This window comes from Battus philenor, unplaced genomic scaffold (assembly GCF_028537555.1).
Source record: "Battus philenor isolate CCGP_79_NKW_IND1 unplaced genomic scaffold, ilBatPhil1.0.hap1 SCAF_21, whole genome shotgun sequence".
In the NCBI taxonomy this organism is placed as follows: Eukaryota; Metazoa; Arthropoda; class Insecta; order Lepidoptera; family Papilionidae; genus Battus; species Battus philenor.
The window spans coordinates 11,610,950-11,629,789 of record NW_027181684.1 but is presented as its reverse complement, the minus strand read 5'-3'; the positions used below and the strand labels follow the sequence as shown (position 1 = coordinate 11,629,789).

At 36.9% G+C, this 18,840-nt stretch overlaps 1 protein-coding gene across 1 annotated transcript in view; it reads right to left on the bottom strand.

The window, feature by feature from the left end:
* LOC137923301 (ral GTPase-activating protein subunit beta) overlaps positions 1-18,840 on the bottom strand; it is a 33,508-nt gene that overhangs the window by 3,293 nt on the left and 11,375 nt on the right. Inside the window, exons 11-26 of the mRNA XM_068766504.1 lie at positions 18,726-18,803; positions 17,388-17,553; positions 15,604-15,813; positions 14,855-15,060; positions 14,132-14,218; positions 11,906-12,040; positions 10,440-10,661; positions 8,969-9,075; positions 8,279-8,432; positions 6,894-7,065; positions 6,378-6,507; positions 5,151-5,252; positions 4,118-4,323; positions 3,207-3,345; positions 2,218-2,354; positions 910-1,100 (exon numbers count right to left, since the gene is read on the bottom strand). Of these exons, the coding sequence (XP_068622605.1) occupies positions 910-1,100; positions 2,218-2,354; positions 3,207-3,345; positions 4,118-4,323; positions 5,151-5,252; positions 6,378-6,507; positions 6,894-7,065; positions 8,279-8,432; positions 8,969-9,075; positions 10,440-10,661; positions 11,906-12,040; positions 14,132-14,218; positions 14,855-15,060; positions 15,604-15,813; positions 17,388-17,553; positions 18,726-18,803 (2,442 nt within the window). The remainder of the gene's footprint in view (positions 1-909; positions 1,101-2,217; positions 2,355-3,206; positions 3,346-4,117; positions 4,324-5,150; positions 5,253-6,377; positions 6,508-6,893; positions 7,066-8,278; positions 8,433-8,968; positions 9,076-10,439; positions 10,662-11,905; positions 12,041-14,131; positions 14,219-14,854; positions 15,061-15,603; positions 15,814-17,387; positions 17,554-18,725; positions 18,804-18,840) is intronic.

Here is an 18,840-nt window from a genome sequence, read left to right as displayed (position 1 = left end):
ATCCTACTGTCTAAATGATAATGATGATATGTATACAGAAAATCTCAATCTAAGATAGTTTCATCATCTGCGGCACGAATAGCCCCCCCCCCCTCTACTAGGTGTACCGACGACATACAGGAGGCTTATGCCTATGCAGTAAGAGTCTATTGGCAGATATGATGATCGTAACAACATTCGAGGTCAAAAACTTCTTAATAAACAAGTAGGGGCAACACCTGGCTTGCGTAGCTGCAAATGATTTATATATTTTTAACTCGTGGTTCTTCTAGCTTTAATAATAGTGGAATAAGGATCCTTCTTTGTGAGGTACCGACTGAAAAGAAACACGCGGAGATGAATCTCGCGGGGACCCTGCCAGTAGTACTTTAGTGCCCGTGAGATGGCTAAACTGTACCAATATAGGTGGGGGTGGGTGATTGAAGACATGGGGGACAGGGAGCTAGGACAGCGCGGTCAGCTACAAGGAAGTGGGCTCATCCCGCCAATTCGCCTGGGGTTGAGTTTGGCTGTTTTGACTACTCAGTAACGGGTAGTCTATTAGACCAGGACGAGAACCGTCTCTCGGTTTACATAGATGGTTGCAAAAACCAGGGCAGGGTCGACGCGAGAATCTCGTGCCAGGTCCAGAAGTCAGGGAGCAAGAGAATTCGTGATCTTTTGAACTGTATTCATGGGCGAAATGTGAGCCATCTAGAAGGCTATCGGAGATATTTTAATAATGTCCAATTGAGTGGCCAAGATCCTTAGTGACCAAAAGGTCAACTTCTCTCAAGGCCTATGTCCAGCGTTGGACGTGCTGTTGCTGAAACGTTGACGATGATATCATTAAATTAAGATCAGGCGGTCTAAGAAAAACTGCTAGCATCTCAGCTCCAAAGGACAGGCTAGAGAGATTTGTTTGCGCACCTGTAAGAGCTGTGGTGTTCTGTTTGTCCAGCTCTAGGGAGAGAGCGCGCGCGTTGTCGGCGAGCGTGCCGCGCGGGCCCCGGTCACCCCGTTCGGCCCGCTCCGACTCGCTGATGCTGCGCGCGTACTGACCGACCGGAGCGCCAGACACGTCCCAGCACGAACCACTGGACTTCTCGTTGCTTTTTGTGCTAATTGATTTAAACAAAGCTATATAACTAATAAAGACACACAGAGACATGGGCTTTACCCATATACCGTATGATATACTTCAACAGAGCATCAGCTAAAATTTGCCAGTTTATCTGTATTCTACAGACTGCATTATGAAGAGTGTATGTGTGAATTACACCAAATATTTCCCCCATCTCCTTTCTTATGCCCAACAAGACGCACCGATTCCAGGCTTCCGTAAGTTTCAAATTCCTCTCTCTCACACTAAACCTTTTGATAATACTTTAATAGCGCGAACAGCCAAGAAGTGGAACAACGCACCCGCGTCATTATCTCCAGACAATTATAACTTATTAGTCTTCAACATAAGAGTGAATAGGTTTCATCTAGGCAAGCATATAGCATCGTAGACCTCGTCATTGCTTAAGATAATGCTAGACAGAGGTCAAATGCGTCTATGAAGTATAAAAATAGATCTCTAGTATTGCATCACCATTACTGTGTTCGAATTTATCAGCATTAAGCTCTAAAGTTCCTACATCTATTTCCAATCATCCAGTATAAAATGATCGTTACAAAATATTTTTCATTAATGTATCTATTTTATTGAAATGCGACACACTTTTAAAATTACCAGTACAAAGTGTGCTGGGATAGTAGATAATAATTAATTTTAATATGTACAAATCAGAATTTTAAAATGCTTTTTATGCAATACATTATATTTATATATATGTAAGAAAAGGACCAATATTTAGCCACTTCCGCACATGCAGTAGTAGTCGTGCAACAAAATGCACCGCCCGCCAGCCCGCTGATAAATGCGTATGCGGCAAACAATGGGGCGGCAACAATGGGCCACGGGGCATCTTCAGGAGTTATGTTACACCGATTAATGCCAAACACAGAGTCACTCCGAAGGGGTGAAACACGTGTTGAGTGATTTGGCGGTGGCAGTTGTGTGATTCGCATTGTTTGCCACATGCGGATTTATCAGCGGGCTGGCGGGCGGTGCACTTCATTGCACGACTACTGCTGCATAGCGGAAGTAGCCATACATTAGTCCCTTTCTTACTTAGGATGGACTTCCGCAAGGTAACGCCTGAATCTATTAGAAATGAAAGTCTTTCTCACCTAGTGGAGAGACAGGGACCATCAACGTAGGACTTGAGACTGTCGCTTTGGCTCTGACGTTCCTCGGCTTCCGCGACCTCGTGTCCTGACGGCACCACGAACGCTATCTCGTCTGTCGAGTCCGCCCAGTACAGCACCTGCTCATGATGGTCATACTTGCAAACTCGAAATATACCTTACGTACTACTTAATACTGTGATCATTTTTTATTTCATTATTTATTTTTCCAAATCAATTTCATCTTTTTCAGTTCTCGAAACATTCTGAATTGTTTTTTTTTATATAACCTTCAACACCTTCGATTAAGTTTTTATTTTCGCAATCGTGTCAAAACGGCCTCCCAGCATTAACCTTTTGAATTTGCTGAATATCCAAAAGCCGCACGGAGTCAAATCAGGTTGCGGAACTAAATCAATCGTGTTTTCGAATCGATTTTGACCCATAAAAATGGTTAGGGCTGAGCCATGATATTCAACTTTTAACAAACAAACGCTTGGTAATCCCACGGAAGTTTATCTCGTACATAATCTACAATACAATAATATATTTTCTTGTTTAACTTTACCTGTAACTTTAGCTTAGAAATTTTCGCGCATAAATTCAAAACTGTTTCAAAGAGATTCTTGACTTAGTATATATATATATATATATATATATGTATGTATGATGTACGTCAGACAAGGTGTATGGGCGATGTGATGAAGGACAGATGTCATGTTCTTTGTAAGAAGAAAATAAAGCATTTTCTGTTGTTAAAGATTGTATTGTGCCTCAAATTGAGCCCCATTCCCACATATATGTATGTCAGACGAGCGATTGCAAAGAATTCTTAGAGCTACGGTGATGACTTTTGCGGATCTCTTCATTTATGATTTTATATCGCATCGAAGCTCCTAAGTTCGGAGCTTTCTTATTAGGCCCATTGTGAGATATACAGTGCACATTTTTTTTTAATATTGTGAGTATAGGTTAGTGTAAAAGATTGTAACCTGCTGGGTTCCGTCGTAGATGGCAGGCGGTGGGTCGTCGTACTGCGGGCGCGGTCGCGGGGGAGCGCGCGCGTCGTAGCTGTCGCGCACGTGCCCCGCCCAGCCCGCGTGCCCGCGCACGCACACGCCACGCCCAAGCCTGTTCAATTACTTCACTTGATATTTTTCTATCAGGCATGCCATTGTTTAGGTAACCATATGTACATTAATTTAAGGTTGCTATTATTAGCGTAGCGTTAAGATGGGTTGCCCTATACAGTAGTGAAAAAATATATTTACATACTATTTTAGACAAATAGCGCCTAACATAGAGGAAAGGTCCGTGCTTAAATTTAAGATAATTCACAGTATTCACTTGTATATGTCATAAGAAGAATGTCAAAAGATACCAATGTAATAGAAACTTGAATCACATTGAACTCCAATTGCATTCTTCACCATAATAGCTCCGAGGGCTTCAAATGGCTCCCTAATCTGAGAAAAACTCACAACAAATTCAATCGGGTTTTTTCGATCTCTTGTGAACTATACTTTTTCTGGGCGAAAGATAAGGTTATGTGGGATTCCTGCTCACTAAAGTTCTCTCGGTGATCATCAGTACAACTTTGCCAGGTAGCTTTACTGAGCGCACTTCTTGAAGAAAGATGAACCTTCTCCAGCATACTCGCTGTGCAGCAACACGAGAACACTTTGTTATGCTGCACTCCTCTGGTTCACATGTAGGTTAACGCCTACAAACTCCACTTTCTTTTAATCTGCTCTTACAACTAACATACCTTAACATTAAGGTAATGAACCCTGGCAAATTAAGTTGAGATAGAGTAGTGTGAGTTGGTGATGGTGAGTGTGGTGGAAGCGAATGAAGTCGAGCTGAGTATGGTGGAAGTGATCATGGTAGTGGCGGTGTGTACCCGCGCAACATGTTGACGAAGGCGTGCGAGACGGTGGTTCGCGAAGTGGCGTTGGCGACGATTTCACGAGCGCTGCGCTGTCCGGCTCGAGCGTAGAACACGTGCACGGTGAGCGCGGCGCGGCTGCCCGTCGCGTCCAGCCGACGGAGCGCAGCCAGGAGTCCCGGCGCCGCGCTGTCCAGCGCCGACACGCGCGCCGCCCCGCCCTGCGACATTCACACATTACCTTACTGCTGGTAGCTCCTATATATATATATATGTCAACATAACTGCGAATTGTAATATTCTTAGATTGTTTTCTAGTTTAATAAGTATGTAATATATGCTTAAGTTAACCAAAATAGTAAATATTAGTAATAAAATTTTCAATTTTTTGAAACAAGCCCAACTTTTTCATTCAATACCGATTTTGATGACAAAAAAACTACGCGCACTTATAAATGAGTGCGCCACAGTTAACTGGTTAATAGTTTAGGATTGACGAATATTATAAAATCTTGTTAGTGGGTGGTAAATACGTGCGACTGTTTTATCATATTTTCTCTAAAAACCTACTAGATGGCGCTAGTAAGTAAGCGCCACAAACGTAGTACTGATTTACCGACGTTTTGTTCTTTTTCAAAAACCCATCCGTATGCGTGTAATACGTACTCCAAAAAATAATTATACATTACAAAAGACGTTTGTCTGTTCCAGAGTAGCCTACTATCATCTCCCTCTCTTTCTCTATTTCTACACAGAGACTTGTCAGTTGGCAAACTATAGTAATCTGACAATAAGTCAAGGCTTCAAAATATATAGAGTCTCATAATTATTATTTAAAATGAAAAACACATAGGAAGATTCTATAGAAAGATTCTATAGTAATTATTGAAACTTCATTTCAATTATTTGACTTAAACATTCTCTCAAAGTTATAGATATTTCTATATGCAATATTTCTATTCTTTATAATTTATTTCAGTACTAGGGTAACCCTGAATTAAAATTCCAAAGAGAGAATTAAACAAAGTGATTAAAGACCAAAGTTTACCTTTTTGTCCCCGCCAATGTTCAGGTAGCCGAAGTGGGAGAGGAATAGCCTGGCCGTCTGGAATTCGGTCACCGGCTCCGGAGGCACGTACTCTTCAGGGGTCTGAGTATGTATAATATAATAAGCCTTTAATATTATTATAAGCCTTCACATATAAACATATTTTCAAAATAAATAGTTTAAGATGCATAACTATACCTGGTGATTAAAGCAATAATAGGTTTTCACTGAAATATCCGTGTCTAATGATTTTAAAAGAATATTTTTAACATTTTGTGTTTGTAATTTAATTTTTTAAGTTAAACTTCTTAAGGCATTTTATGAAGAAAGAAAAAAAAATATTTTGATTAATATTATTTACAGTTAGTAAATATTAATGAAAAAAAAATTGTTCTTATATACTTGTCCAAGTGCTCCAATATGTTTGAGGTTAACAATCAGTGTGTATTATTTATTTATTTATATAAATTAAAATATTATTATTCAAGGTGATAATTATTCATAATGTGATATAATAATTAATGTTTAATATTTATTATTGTTTTTTTTAATATTTACAAAATAAAGAAGTAAATTTGATAAAAAAATGATAAAAATTAAAATCGGACATTAAATTAAAATAATAATTATTAATATTCATTATTAAATTCGGTAAATAATATTTATAAAATTTATAAACTTTTTGATAAAACGAAACTTTAATTCATAATTAATTAATTAATTGCATATTTTAATAATAAATATTTTCAAAATAATTAAATTTAAATTAAATAATCTTATATATAAAAAAAAATATTTTTTGTTGATAATATACATTTTTATTGATAATATATGTTAAATTATTTAATTATGCCAAGGAAGTATAATTTCTCACACGCGTACGTACACGCAGCTATTTTTTCCAAAGAACGCAGTTACTTTAAAATATTAAAGCCAAAAATAAAACTAATTATCAGTGTTAGGTGTTCATGTAGGGGATACAAAACATATATGTCATTTGTTAACATGCCTTGCTATTCTATATAAATGCTTAAGAAAACATTTTTATCTACATATATTTTTAAATTGTGTCAAAAAAATATGTATTATATTTAACATTTTTAAGTCAATTTATTTAGTAGAAGCATGATCAGAAAATACAATCTACATTAGATCTTGACGTATTAAACACTAGGTTTCACCACACTCGGCTGTGTTCGCAAAATTAGAAAGAGAAGTGTCACTTACAACATTATCTTCGCTCTCTTTCACACGTTTTTCGATGGCCGCCTGTTGTTCCAGCAGTTTGAAGAGTGTGGGCGCTTCCGGGTCGTTCAATTGCCGCAACACAGCGTCGAGGCTCGGGAACGCGGAATCCCTGTCCAGAATTAATAAGACTACCCTTTATACTTTGTTAAATAATATAAAGTGATTATATTATATTTGAACGAATGAAAAAACTTGTAAATTGTAGATTAGACGTTAATAACAAAATTAAAAATGTTCATTTTAGCATCCAATAATCACACGTTGTTTTAAGTGCTAATGGGTAGATCACGCCGCTTCACCAACCCATGGCGGTTGAAGACGAAAGGTTCTCGAGGAGCGATGAGATCACGAGTCGGTATACGCAACATTAAAGATTTGAGAACTTTAAGGAAGAAAAAATGTTGGAGTAGGATAGAGAGGGTCTTGTGTCGTCCAGATTAGTTAAGGGAACTCATAACTGTGCGTGGGCGTCCCAATTGTGAGAGAGGTACTAACACGGCACAGGGCGGGGCAGCTGGCAGGGGCACGCAAGTGGGCGCGGCACGGGGAGGCGGTTCCAGCATGGGCACAGGGCGCGCGCAGCACGCGGCACCTCGTGTGGCACATCGCGGCGCACCGCGGCTCGACAACGACCAAGCGTATCGACCCCAACCGCATCGGATTATCACTGCGGACGTCATACATTTATTACTCGTCACAACCGGACGATAGTATTACAAAATACACACAATTTATTTAAAATTATCCACACTGATCATATGATAGGCACATACAATTAAACAAAACTGGAATAGGCACAAATGTGCTCTTTCAGTTAATCACCCGGTGTCGCCCACTGGGTGATTCTTGTCACCGAATCATAACCTATCTCATACGTAAATTAGACATAAATTCACACGTGAGAATGAAACAATATTACGTCATTTGAAACCTATATCAGTTATGTGCAAAGACAATTATTTTATGATATCTAATTATAACATTTTTTGTTTTTTTTTTCAGCAGCGTATTTCAGTAGCCTATTTTTTATTATATAAAATTCACCGTAAAATGCTTAGAGTAACATATACACAAAATACTTTCGATTTTTTTGGACCGTCCTCTCATTGCTCCACATACAGCAAGGCGCTGAGGTCGTTTAACTTAAGACCTCTTTAAGGTACAACTATTTCATCCGATTGGAAAACCGCTGATCTCTTAGATCGCTTCAACTGACTCACAACTTTGTGACTACACTCAAAATCACTCGTCGATTATTCCGGCTTAGCATTCCGAAACATGGGCACTGGAGAGGTCCGCGCCTCGGCTTGGCCAGTTACTATTGCCTGCTTATTATCATTAGTATCACTTCAGAAAGCATTAGCGCCCGGTGAAGAGTCGGAAGAAACTCCAGCAACAATTCCATCTAGTATAATCAAGGGTTGGCGGCCCCTAAAAACACCTATCTCTAAATTGTACCCAGGAGATGTTTTATCATCATAATTTCAGCCGTAGAATGTCCATATCTGGACATTGGGCCATAGATATTCAACAGTACCGATTAGAATCAACGAAGGTCGTCTTTCCACCTTGTTACTGGTCCATGGTCTCCAGTCAAAAACCTTAAGACTCCGGAGACCATCTGTTATGCGCACTTAGTAGCCTGCCAACTGTCATTTCAATTTTCCAATTCGATTTGTTATGTCTGATGAATATACCAAGTTTTTAGCGAACTCTGTTCACCATATACCGTCGTATAATGTGTCTCATCATCTCGTCATATTACATAGATATTTATAAACAAATTAAATGTACAATTAATAAGGCTTAAATATCTGCAACATGTTTATACCAAATATTCATTTTGAGAGAACGTTAAATTAATTATGGAGTCAACATACCAACAAGCGTGGGTTGCGGTTCCTGGCTGTTCGCAAGCGGTTCTTCAAGTAGCGACAGCAGCGTGTTCCCGTCAGCGACGAAATGTCTCAGGCGTCCGTGTCCCAGCTCCGACAGCCAGCGCTCGTCCAGTCGACACCAGCCCCCTCCACCGCCCTTCAAACGGTCTTAATATCGAATCCTAACACTTCATTAGGACTGAAGCAGAAACAAATCTGTTTCGAAAGACAAATGCTGAGGACTTATACTTTTCACTTTCAATCATTTAAGTGACGTCACGAGATTTTTTTCATTTGTAAGGACGCCGATAGATGGCGCTAATTGTCGATAGCCATGCGTTGTTTGACACGGGGGATCGATGACGTTCTTACGAAGAAAGACTATACCCTACTCGGCTACACGGGGGTCAAGGGCCACACGGGCCTCCTCTCACCACCCTAGGTTAAACATTGGTGAACAAAACATAGCAAGTAAATTTTCAAAATATTTTGAAAAACAGATATTCCATTTTAAAAATTATTTTTATAATTTCTTTTTAAAATCATTTTTTATTATTTTATTTTATATAATTATAACCGAGGAGCGGAAGGGTTAAACTCGTTTCGATTCAAGTTGGGCCCCTTAATAATCCAATTGCCCCCTTGAAGGGTCATAGTGTATAATTAAAGATAAAAGATATCTATATTAATTACCTGCTCCAATATTAACATCAACAGAGACTCGGCGGCGTCGCGGACTCTCATTGAAACTGGTTTTAGCTCTTTTTCGTCCTTCATCTTTGGCGGTTCACCGGGTTTGCCTGATGGAGAAATCATATTATTTTCGTTATTAAACCCTCCCTCTTACATTTCGCACAGTCGACAGCATAAACCTATTTTATTGTACAAAATTCAGTACTAGGTACATTTCTTATGAACGACTTGTTTGACAAAAAAAATATAAAAGGATATCTGACATGTTCACCGCGATTACGCATATACAGTATTAGGCGATAAATATTGCAAATCGACCTTTGGAAAGAGACAATCGGCTAATTTCGGCTTCGTAGAGCGTTATCTCTGTCGCACGAAATACAACAACAGTCCGGTATCAATTAGGTGCTGTTAAAATAAGTAAGATTTTCTTCTTCTGATAATTATATTTATTTTTTGTATAAAATACACTAATTTTTCTATAAGTGTTGGCTTTAATTGAAGTAAAATAAAATAAAAATAATTCCATTGAGTGGTACTAAACCAAATAGTGGTTACGACCAATTAAAAAAAATCACAAATTCGTGGCTATATTCTATTTATTCAAATAGATTTTTGTAATAGATATGTTAAATAAGGTAATATCATGTGTAAAAAACGTGTCATCGACATCCACATCTGATATAAAACTAAAAGACCAATATACAACTCAACATTATTCATCACAAAGCCAAATACTCCCCCATACAAACACAAATGACGTCTACAGTTTTGTGCAAAAAACTGCCCCCATGTTCTGAAGTCTCTTCACCAGATCCTATTGAATCATAAGAATGATTAATAGAGGGTATGACTTACTTCTTTTATGGCATTGTGTGAGGAGAATGTCTAATAAACTAGTCTACTAACATGTACAAGAGTTATAATTTTAAAAATTTAAAAATATTATGAAATATGTGAATCATTATTAACTTATTTTTTTTAATGACCCCCGCTATTGGGGGCCTCTCGTACCCCTATTTATGGTAGGACAGGGACTTTATCTGTAATTTAATTTCCACATGATTTTTTATTTTCTCTCTCTTCTTTCATATTTTACTTTCTCTTTCGGTCTATTATCTATCTTTCATGCTACATTTCTACTTTCTTACCCTTTTGCTCTGTTCATCTATCATTCTTTCCTCTTTTCTTTTTACAATTTTTTCATTTTACATTTTTATTTTACATTTTTACTTATTTTCTATAATACATTATATGTCACATTTGAGTTTTATTTTATCACATTTTATCACATTTCTTATTGTATATTTGGATTTTAATTTTTTTTTGTATAACGTTTTTAACTATTTTCTTGCAACAAGCGAGGAATTCTTTCCTAGTTTCTTTTTCGCCTATCAGGGAGGCTATTGTCTCCTCCCTGATTTTAGCCTATTTTATTATTAACTTATGTTATATATAAAGTAGGACTGACCGTGGCTCTTGGAGCCGGAGATGCCGAGCTCGACTACCTCCATGAGCGCGGTGAGGCAGTCCGAGTCTGCGAGCAGCGCGGGACACAGCCACGCCGCCAGGCACTGGTACGCGGCCACCACGCACGAGTGAAGGTCGCGCGAGTGCGCTTGCGGCGGTCGACCGCACTGCACCGAGATGTAGTCGCATATCCAACGCACCGCTCGCTTGCGCTCTATCGCCTCTACATACCGGCAAACACTTTACTTTGTGAACAGTTTACATGAATAAGAGCTTACATCAGGCACTATGCCCACCAAAACACATCAAAAGATGTTTATTCTCATATGCTCCCTTTGTACTTTGTTTACTACTAACTACTGGTTCATATGCAAGCAAGGCGTATGATACCCATATTCTTTGTAATGAAATATATTAAGCGGACCGTTATGTCATGCATATTTCGATCGATACTATTTTGTTTAATGTCCGCCGAAAATAAATATCAAAAGTTTTGTCAATCTTCAACTAATTAAATGAATTTACATCTGACATCGCATTGCATTGCATATAAAAATTATTATTAAAATGCTGTGCTATAATTTAAATTAAACTCTTCGACTAACAATTACTTTAACTATTAAAGTGTTAAAGCAACAAAAACTAAAACAAACGTGCTTAAACAAAATTGTTAAGTAAATTCTTAAAAGGCACAACCTTACCGATAACAAACTCTGAAGAGCATGGAAATAGAAAATGAATAGAGCTATTATTAGATATATATAATAAAATTACTTCTAAATTTAACGTAAAAATTATTGAGATAAATTATATATGGGCTGTGGTAACATAGCGACAGAGGATTGAGATTTGCGATTCTAGGGTTCGATTCTCTTATATATTCACACTTTGTGCATTCATTATATATGATTGCCACTGCTCACAAACAAGTTTTCAGAAGATAGGCAGTGTCCTCTGCGTGTGCCAAGTGTGGCGATTATCGTATATCCCCTATAGACATCTTAGGGGGAGATTATGCCTTGCAGTGGGCATCTATGAGTCGAAACGACGAAATTACTTATACAAATTGTCATATACAAAAAATGTATAGCCGCGTAATTCTAAATTTAAAAGTAAAATATAGTTCTCGGATTGACTACAGCGGGAAATAGACAAATACGGGGAATGTGTTTGAATGAAATCAAAGTGTGATGTCACATTTTTTTTAAAAATTCCTAACAAATATAATACACACATACACGTGTGTGGGTGTGTGCGCCATATTTGTTTTAATAGTGTTTAATATATATAACAAGTATATATATATATACACATCGTTAGTATATTTACCATTTTTTTTTTCTTTTTCAACATTTTTTATTTATTTTTTTCTCTTTCATATTTTACACAAGATTATATTTACATTATACTTAGTAAAAGAATTGTGTAAATAAATAAGTAGCCATATTGATATGGGACATTCCTTACCTGGTTTAACGGAATGTAACTTGGCAAGACCAGAAAGCAGTTCCAACGCAGCTAGGGAGACTTGCAGGTCACCCTTCCAGGAGGATATCAATCGGTGACACACCAGGTAAGTAGCTCTTACCACTAACGCTGCACCTGAAGCCATTGTAACTTGTGTTAACTGAATCTACAAAGTAAAATATTACTTGTATGTCAATATTTATAATATCAACTTATATTTCTAAGTTAGGTAAGTAGGTACCCATCACCATGTCAGCCGATAGACCACCAGAAACGATACTCTGTGATCTAATAGGTGAAATTGTCATTAAAAACTCTCAGGAATTATGAAGGCAGGTTTTTTTTTTCGTAGGTTGGTATAACAACTGTCTATAACATTTGCCAAGCGCCTCTTTTTTAAAAGTTGAAATATCATTTGTTTCAGCTCAAACTATTTTGAAGGATGTTGTGTCTTAAGAAAAAAAATTTTTGAAAAGAAAGCGTCAAAAACTCGACTCATATCGTTCTGTAACCACCGTATTCGCCTGATTTGGCTCCGTGCGGCTTCTAGATATTCGGCAAACTCAAAAGTCCAATGCTGGGACGCTATTTTGACACGATCAAGGAAATAAAAATTGAATCGAAGGTCTTCAAGGCTATACCGAATGTTTCGATGACTGGATAAAGCGTTGGAAAAGTGCGTTTCATCGCACGGAGATTATTTTTAAAGGGATAAAAAAATTTCTATGAATAAATAAAGAATTTACCTAACTTTTTGATCACAGTGGTAACGTGCAACATATACTTCTACTTTTTGTACATTCCGAAATTGTATAATCTTAACATATATTTTCTTCTATGTAATTTCATTATATTAGATCAGCCTTTCTTAGGGGTTCCGCGAAAGCTACGTGCTTTCTTAATCAAATTTAAACCCGAAAATAACAATATCAAAGTTATACAAATTTAACGAGACAATTAAATTTCTTTTACTAAGATAGTCAGTGCAAATACGACAGTCTGACATCGCGAATTGTAATTTTTAGCGCGAAGTTTTGTGTATAAAGCGTTCGCCTTGTATAATCACAGAAAATCCTAGTATCGGTGATTCCTCTGCTCTATTCTTTATTGATCATTACACGAGTATCCGGTAAAAAGCCTTACCGCAATGTGCAAAATCGGCATCAATCACCTCTGTATCTATTTACTATTTACTTTATTGGAGATAAACAGTAAGAAAGTACAAACTTACAAACTTAGAAATATAAAAAAAACCTTATAACTATCTCACTAAGAACACAACATATAACATCACATATATTTATATTAAAATTCACTAACAAAAAATTTGTGCAATATTTCAGATGAGATGATCTTATGAAGAAAGGCGCTTTATAGTAATGTCGACAGCTATACCGCGCCATAGGAAAACGCGGCGAAGTGGGAGACGAGGAAAAAAAGAGTTTGATCGCAGCCGCGAAAGTTGACAGCGGATTGACGAATGAATGACAAAATGAATGAATGAACATATTGCTTGTAACCTGTATTAGTAATTAGAAATATTTTTAAATATCATATGAATCGGTAAATAATGCCGATTTTAAATTATCCTAACCGTCTAACATAACACTTACCTTAAAAAAACTTTTATTCATAAATCAAATATGTATACGATAACCAGCCTAGTAAAAACAAACGTCACATTAATTAAAACATACAATTGTAAACAAAGAGCAAATATACAACATGACAAAAATATTTAAAAAGAGAACAATGAAGAAAATAAAACAGGCAAGCAATAATAGAAACGTAAAGTAAAAAGCGGCAAAACAATGTCACTGAAAAAGTTAGTAACAAATTTTACAGTTTTTTCTTAAACTATATCAGTAACAATGTTTATGTAATGGTGATAGTTGAATTTAATTTATCATAGTACATAATTGTTCTCCAATAAAAACTTGGTGCAATATAACATGGTTACACTATATCCCAGCACCATAACTGAAGTCATAGCTATTAAAACATGTAAAGAATTATTCATCTAAAATGGATACGGGCAGTGCAATTCTAGTCATTGTATCGATCTTTGGGAAAACCTATACTTTGCTTATTGGCTTAACTTCACTAACATATACTTAACCTAGAGAAGCAGATCAACAGTAAAGTCAATCTGGGCAGAAAAGGGAAGATTTATAGATAATAATTCAATTATCACCATTAAGCTGAGCAAAATAAAGTCGAAATTACCGAAAACCGGAGACGACGGGTCAAGCTCCCTAACGTCGGCGGCGTAGTCGTCCTGTGCGTGCTCGCCGCTGCCGCCGTCCGAGCGCGCTAGAAACGTACGCACTACACACTCCCTGGCAAGCACCTCTCGCTCGCACATTAACGTGTGCCTTAGTCTCAAGTTCCAAATTCAAATTCTTATTACTTTTTTTTTAATATTTTTTTATGTCATTATATATATATAATGACAATTATACATTTTTCGTTTCAATAGTTAATGTCAAGTAATATCAAATTTAATATATCTAACTTTATATAAATTATTATTGTTTATGTGAGTTGGTGGGTTAATACACGTTTTTTTCATACAAAATATTACTTTGTTCAATGTTCAAATATCTAAATACCTTTTTCATGTTTTCAGAATTCACTTAAAAAGTGTGTTATCGCATTGGCAACGCAAAACAAAATAAAGCAAACGCTGGGTGGAATCATCGAAATGTGTATGTCGGTGTATTTGAAAGCGGCAAAACGATTTGTCCGGTGAAAGCGTGTATGAATAGATTGTGTTTGGAATCAATATATATTTATGTATTATACGAGGAAAGATCACAGCATGTCTGCGTTTACAGTAATAAACAGAACAAAACATTTCTATACCAAATAACACTTAGGAAACAGTCATGTTGTCAACTGTCATCATATGTCATTTTGACATCTGTCATTGTGACAGCTGTCAGGTACCTTTATACTCTGTGCTGTGCGACATTGTGGAGCCGGGCGGTGCGCTGTGCGCCTTCGTGGATGTGACGTAAGCGTTGTGACGCACACACAGATAGAGGGCACTTAGCAGCGGGACCGCCAGCGCTTCGGAGGTCTCAACTTGCACGGCCGATACGCAGATCAGAGAGAGCTTGCCTCTGGCGTAATCACCAATTGTTAGGCCGGCACTGTAAAATATAGTTAATAAATTTAGCCAATTTAAAAAAAAATAATTTACCTTAGCTTCATTCAAATACCGTCTACATCTTCGCATTTACAGCTTCATTAGTTTTGCGATTACATACCATTTACAGCTCTTAGTCTGATTTTTTAAAGACAGAAGAGAATCTGTGTACGCTTAATAAACCCTTCATTCCTTTGAGAGAAATGGTAATCAAAGAAAAAAATGTTATTAATAAAATGGTACCATAACCGCTATACCGCGCCTTAATAAAGCGCGACGAGGTGGGGGCCGAGGAAATAAACAGCATGAGCGCCGTGGCCGTGAGCGTTTACAGCTGACTGAGGGATCGAAGAGACCTACTTTCTCCATCATGTCACCGCTCGTATATTTTAGGCGCGGTACAGCGGTTCCGGTAACACTGTAGAACTATTATTTCCAAACGTCGTTTTTTTCAATACAATAAAAAGTTAAATAATTGTCACTAAAATATCCATTTAACCTTAATTCGAAAAAACTAATTCTTAATTAATTAAAAAAAAAACCTTACTATTCATTGCATCCGGGAAATTCCGGAACAGGTAATCCTCTGTAATGATACGGGAAGGCTACTAAGGAGAGCAAAAGGCTTATGGCCGCCTTTCTAAGCTCCCGCTTGTCGATGGCTCCACAGTCGATTTTCGGATCTCTCTCCGACAGAATAAGGTCCAGAGCCGTTATGAAGTCTGGTACCAGCACCAGTACACCGTCCAAGTCCAGCCTGTGAAGAATATATTTTGTTCAAAGAGGCGAATTAAAATATATCTACCCTTTTTTATAATCTCCGCTAATGTCATATTTCAATTTAAAATAAATCTAAGGTTTCAAATGTACCCTGTAATAAGCCCGCAATAAATTCAGGCGGGTGTTTTTTGTGTTCACTTTTACATATGAATACGTATAATATATATAATATATATATATATATATATATATATATATATATAAATTACATATATATGTTTAATATGTTAGTGAGCAGTTTTCAACCTTTTTAGTTTCATAATTTTTCATATAAAAAAAATTGATTAAAAAAATAAATAATAAGTTTTAGAAATAAATCACTAGGAAATCTATACAATGACTATATTTATTAAATCAACGAGTTTTGGCAGACGATTATTACAAAATAAAACCAACTGGATGCTGTGAAGTACTATAGAAGTTGCAATGGGACAAGCTGCGTTGTTTAGAGTTTAGAGATATTACAACATTCAGGATTCCCCTCGGAGCCTGCTGAATAGAACTCTATTTGATGCCAAGCACCAAACTGAAATTTTAGTCTTGTCGAAGTCATACCTAATATTTATTTGCCGCAATTAAATAACAATTACCTTTTTCGCTAAATTTAGCACCGAAATTGCATTCAAATGGCGTGAAGTGAAAGGGCAAAACTCGTGTAGAGTCTGTAGCGAAATAATCACAGTTGTCAAAATGCTTCCGCTTATCTGTAAATCCATCGATCTACGCATGCGCAAAAAACTAAGGACGCGCGGCGTATGATTTGTAGGCGGTTGTCAAAACCGCGTCTCACGCCCATAAATATTAGAAAATATAAAAATTGCTAACGGCGTCAAGTGACATATGTGTTGTTGTTTGTGAATTTGTATTAAATCTTTAATGTTTGATGGAATATTGAATTAAAGACTATCTTATATCAATTTTGAATCAAGGTTTAATATTTACAAATGAGTGGTGATAGTTTAATGTAAAAATTATTTCATTCGCATAACAAATAATTTATTACGGCGATAGTGTATCTGAAGTTGTATGCAGATGACTTTTAAAATAAACTGTGTCTATATTTCATCCAAATGTTTTAATTTTTGTGATCCAGCTCGTTAGGTGTTGTCTCTAACATTGCCTACCTAACCTGTTAAACTCCACCACAAGTCCATTGCCCGAATGCCCCCCTTCACAACCAAATTACCCCCCCCGGGGGACTTTACCCCACTTTGGGAAGTACCGAGTCAAAGTATTTAATTTCCAAGGTATCAAAATTTCAGTAAAAAAAAATTCTATACACTGTAATAGAATTTTTGTTCAATAACTTTTATTCAATGATAATTTAAAAACGTTACACGGAAGTGTTTTGGAATACCGCCCACAATGGCCCACAAGAGAGTTAATACTTATATAGAGCCTAGAGCATGATTTAACACGTTTTTTGGTTTAAAGTACTAATGAAGTAATTTAAAAAAATTGGGTACATAGTATGTATTTCTAAGTGTGCTTCTTCAAGGTGACCCTAGAAACGTATCTTCGTATATTATGTAGGTTAATTAAATAAATTACCTGAAAATGTCTGCAGCGTCCAACACGACGGCGGCAGCTGTGGCGGGGTCCCGCAAGCCACGCTGCAAGGCCGCGTACGTGCGCGCAAGGTAAGGAGCCAACACCTCTTCACGGCACTGCTTCGAGCAAATCACTCGGCACAGGGTACCCAACGCAACTGCCCTCCCTGGTGGTAGATCAATATTCTAAATTTAAATTTTATAAATGTAGCAACATTATTTAAATGTGTTAAGTTTTTGCTGTGGCAACACAGCTACTTTGGCTTATAATTGCCACATTGTTGGATCATGTCAAATTTTAAGTTTTTTTTACTCTTGAAAATCTTTGCCAGGATCAAATCTTTAATGGACACATCATCGACATCATTTCAGCAGGACGTGTACTTCTGTAATAACTGTAACATTTATTTTTATAATCCAAAAAAATAATAAACATTTGAGTTTTGAACATAAATCCATAGAAATCATTTTTAGTTTTACTACCTCCACAATATGTGTATAATACCATAACATACTTAAAACACGTCACAGTTTACTGAAAAAATAAACGGAGTAAATTAAGTGAAAACTACAGAGGTGGAGTAAGATAATGACCAATATTTAGCCACTTCTGCACATGCAGTGGTAGTCGTGCAACAAAGTGCACAGCCCGCTAGCCCGCCGATAAATGTTGATCCTTTTCTTACTTAGGATGGACTTCCGTAAGGTAACGCCTGATTCCATTAAATACAGATGTGAACTTTATCCGCTATGTAAACGCATCCTTATTTATTTATTGTACACGCTAGAAAATAAATACATAATTGCATAATAGTAAAGACAAAAGAGATATAAAGAGAAATTTGGTTTGTTTAAGGCCTCTGTTTTTCGGACCCTCTCCGTTCTTCCTGATTTTTGAAGTTTAGAGTTCGAGAAATAATTTGATTTGGGTATTACACATTAAATCATCATCATGACAACCATTGAGAAGCCCACTGAGAAGCGTAGACATCACCCAAAGATCGATATGACCGAACATGCCCTGCCCGCAACAGACAACTTCTCATCCTTTGATATATCATCATGTTCATTTAGTGGACTTTTTTGGTGTCTAAAGCCAGACGTTTCCTCATAGATCACTTATCTCTTCAATTTTGTTTTTGTATTTGATATAGTCTTATCTTTCTGGAATGTTGTATAAAGTATTATTTTAATGTTGCATCACCTATAAAGTAACACATAACAGAACCATTATTTATGTGGTAACTTTTAATGTAATTTTAGTACATGTGTACTGCTGGTGTACCTAATTAAAAATTAGTCGGGGTTTACACGCGCTCTTATAAAAAGAAACATTTACCTGGTTGATAGCTCATCCTATTGAGCCTGTATGTCGCGTCTGATAGAGACGGTGGCGGTGGTGTGCCTTCCGCTCGTGCTGTGAATGTAGCAACATCAATTATACAGGGTGATTG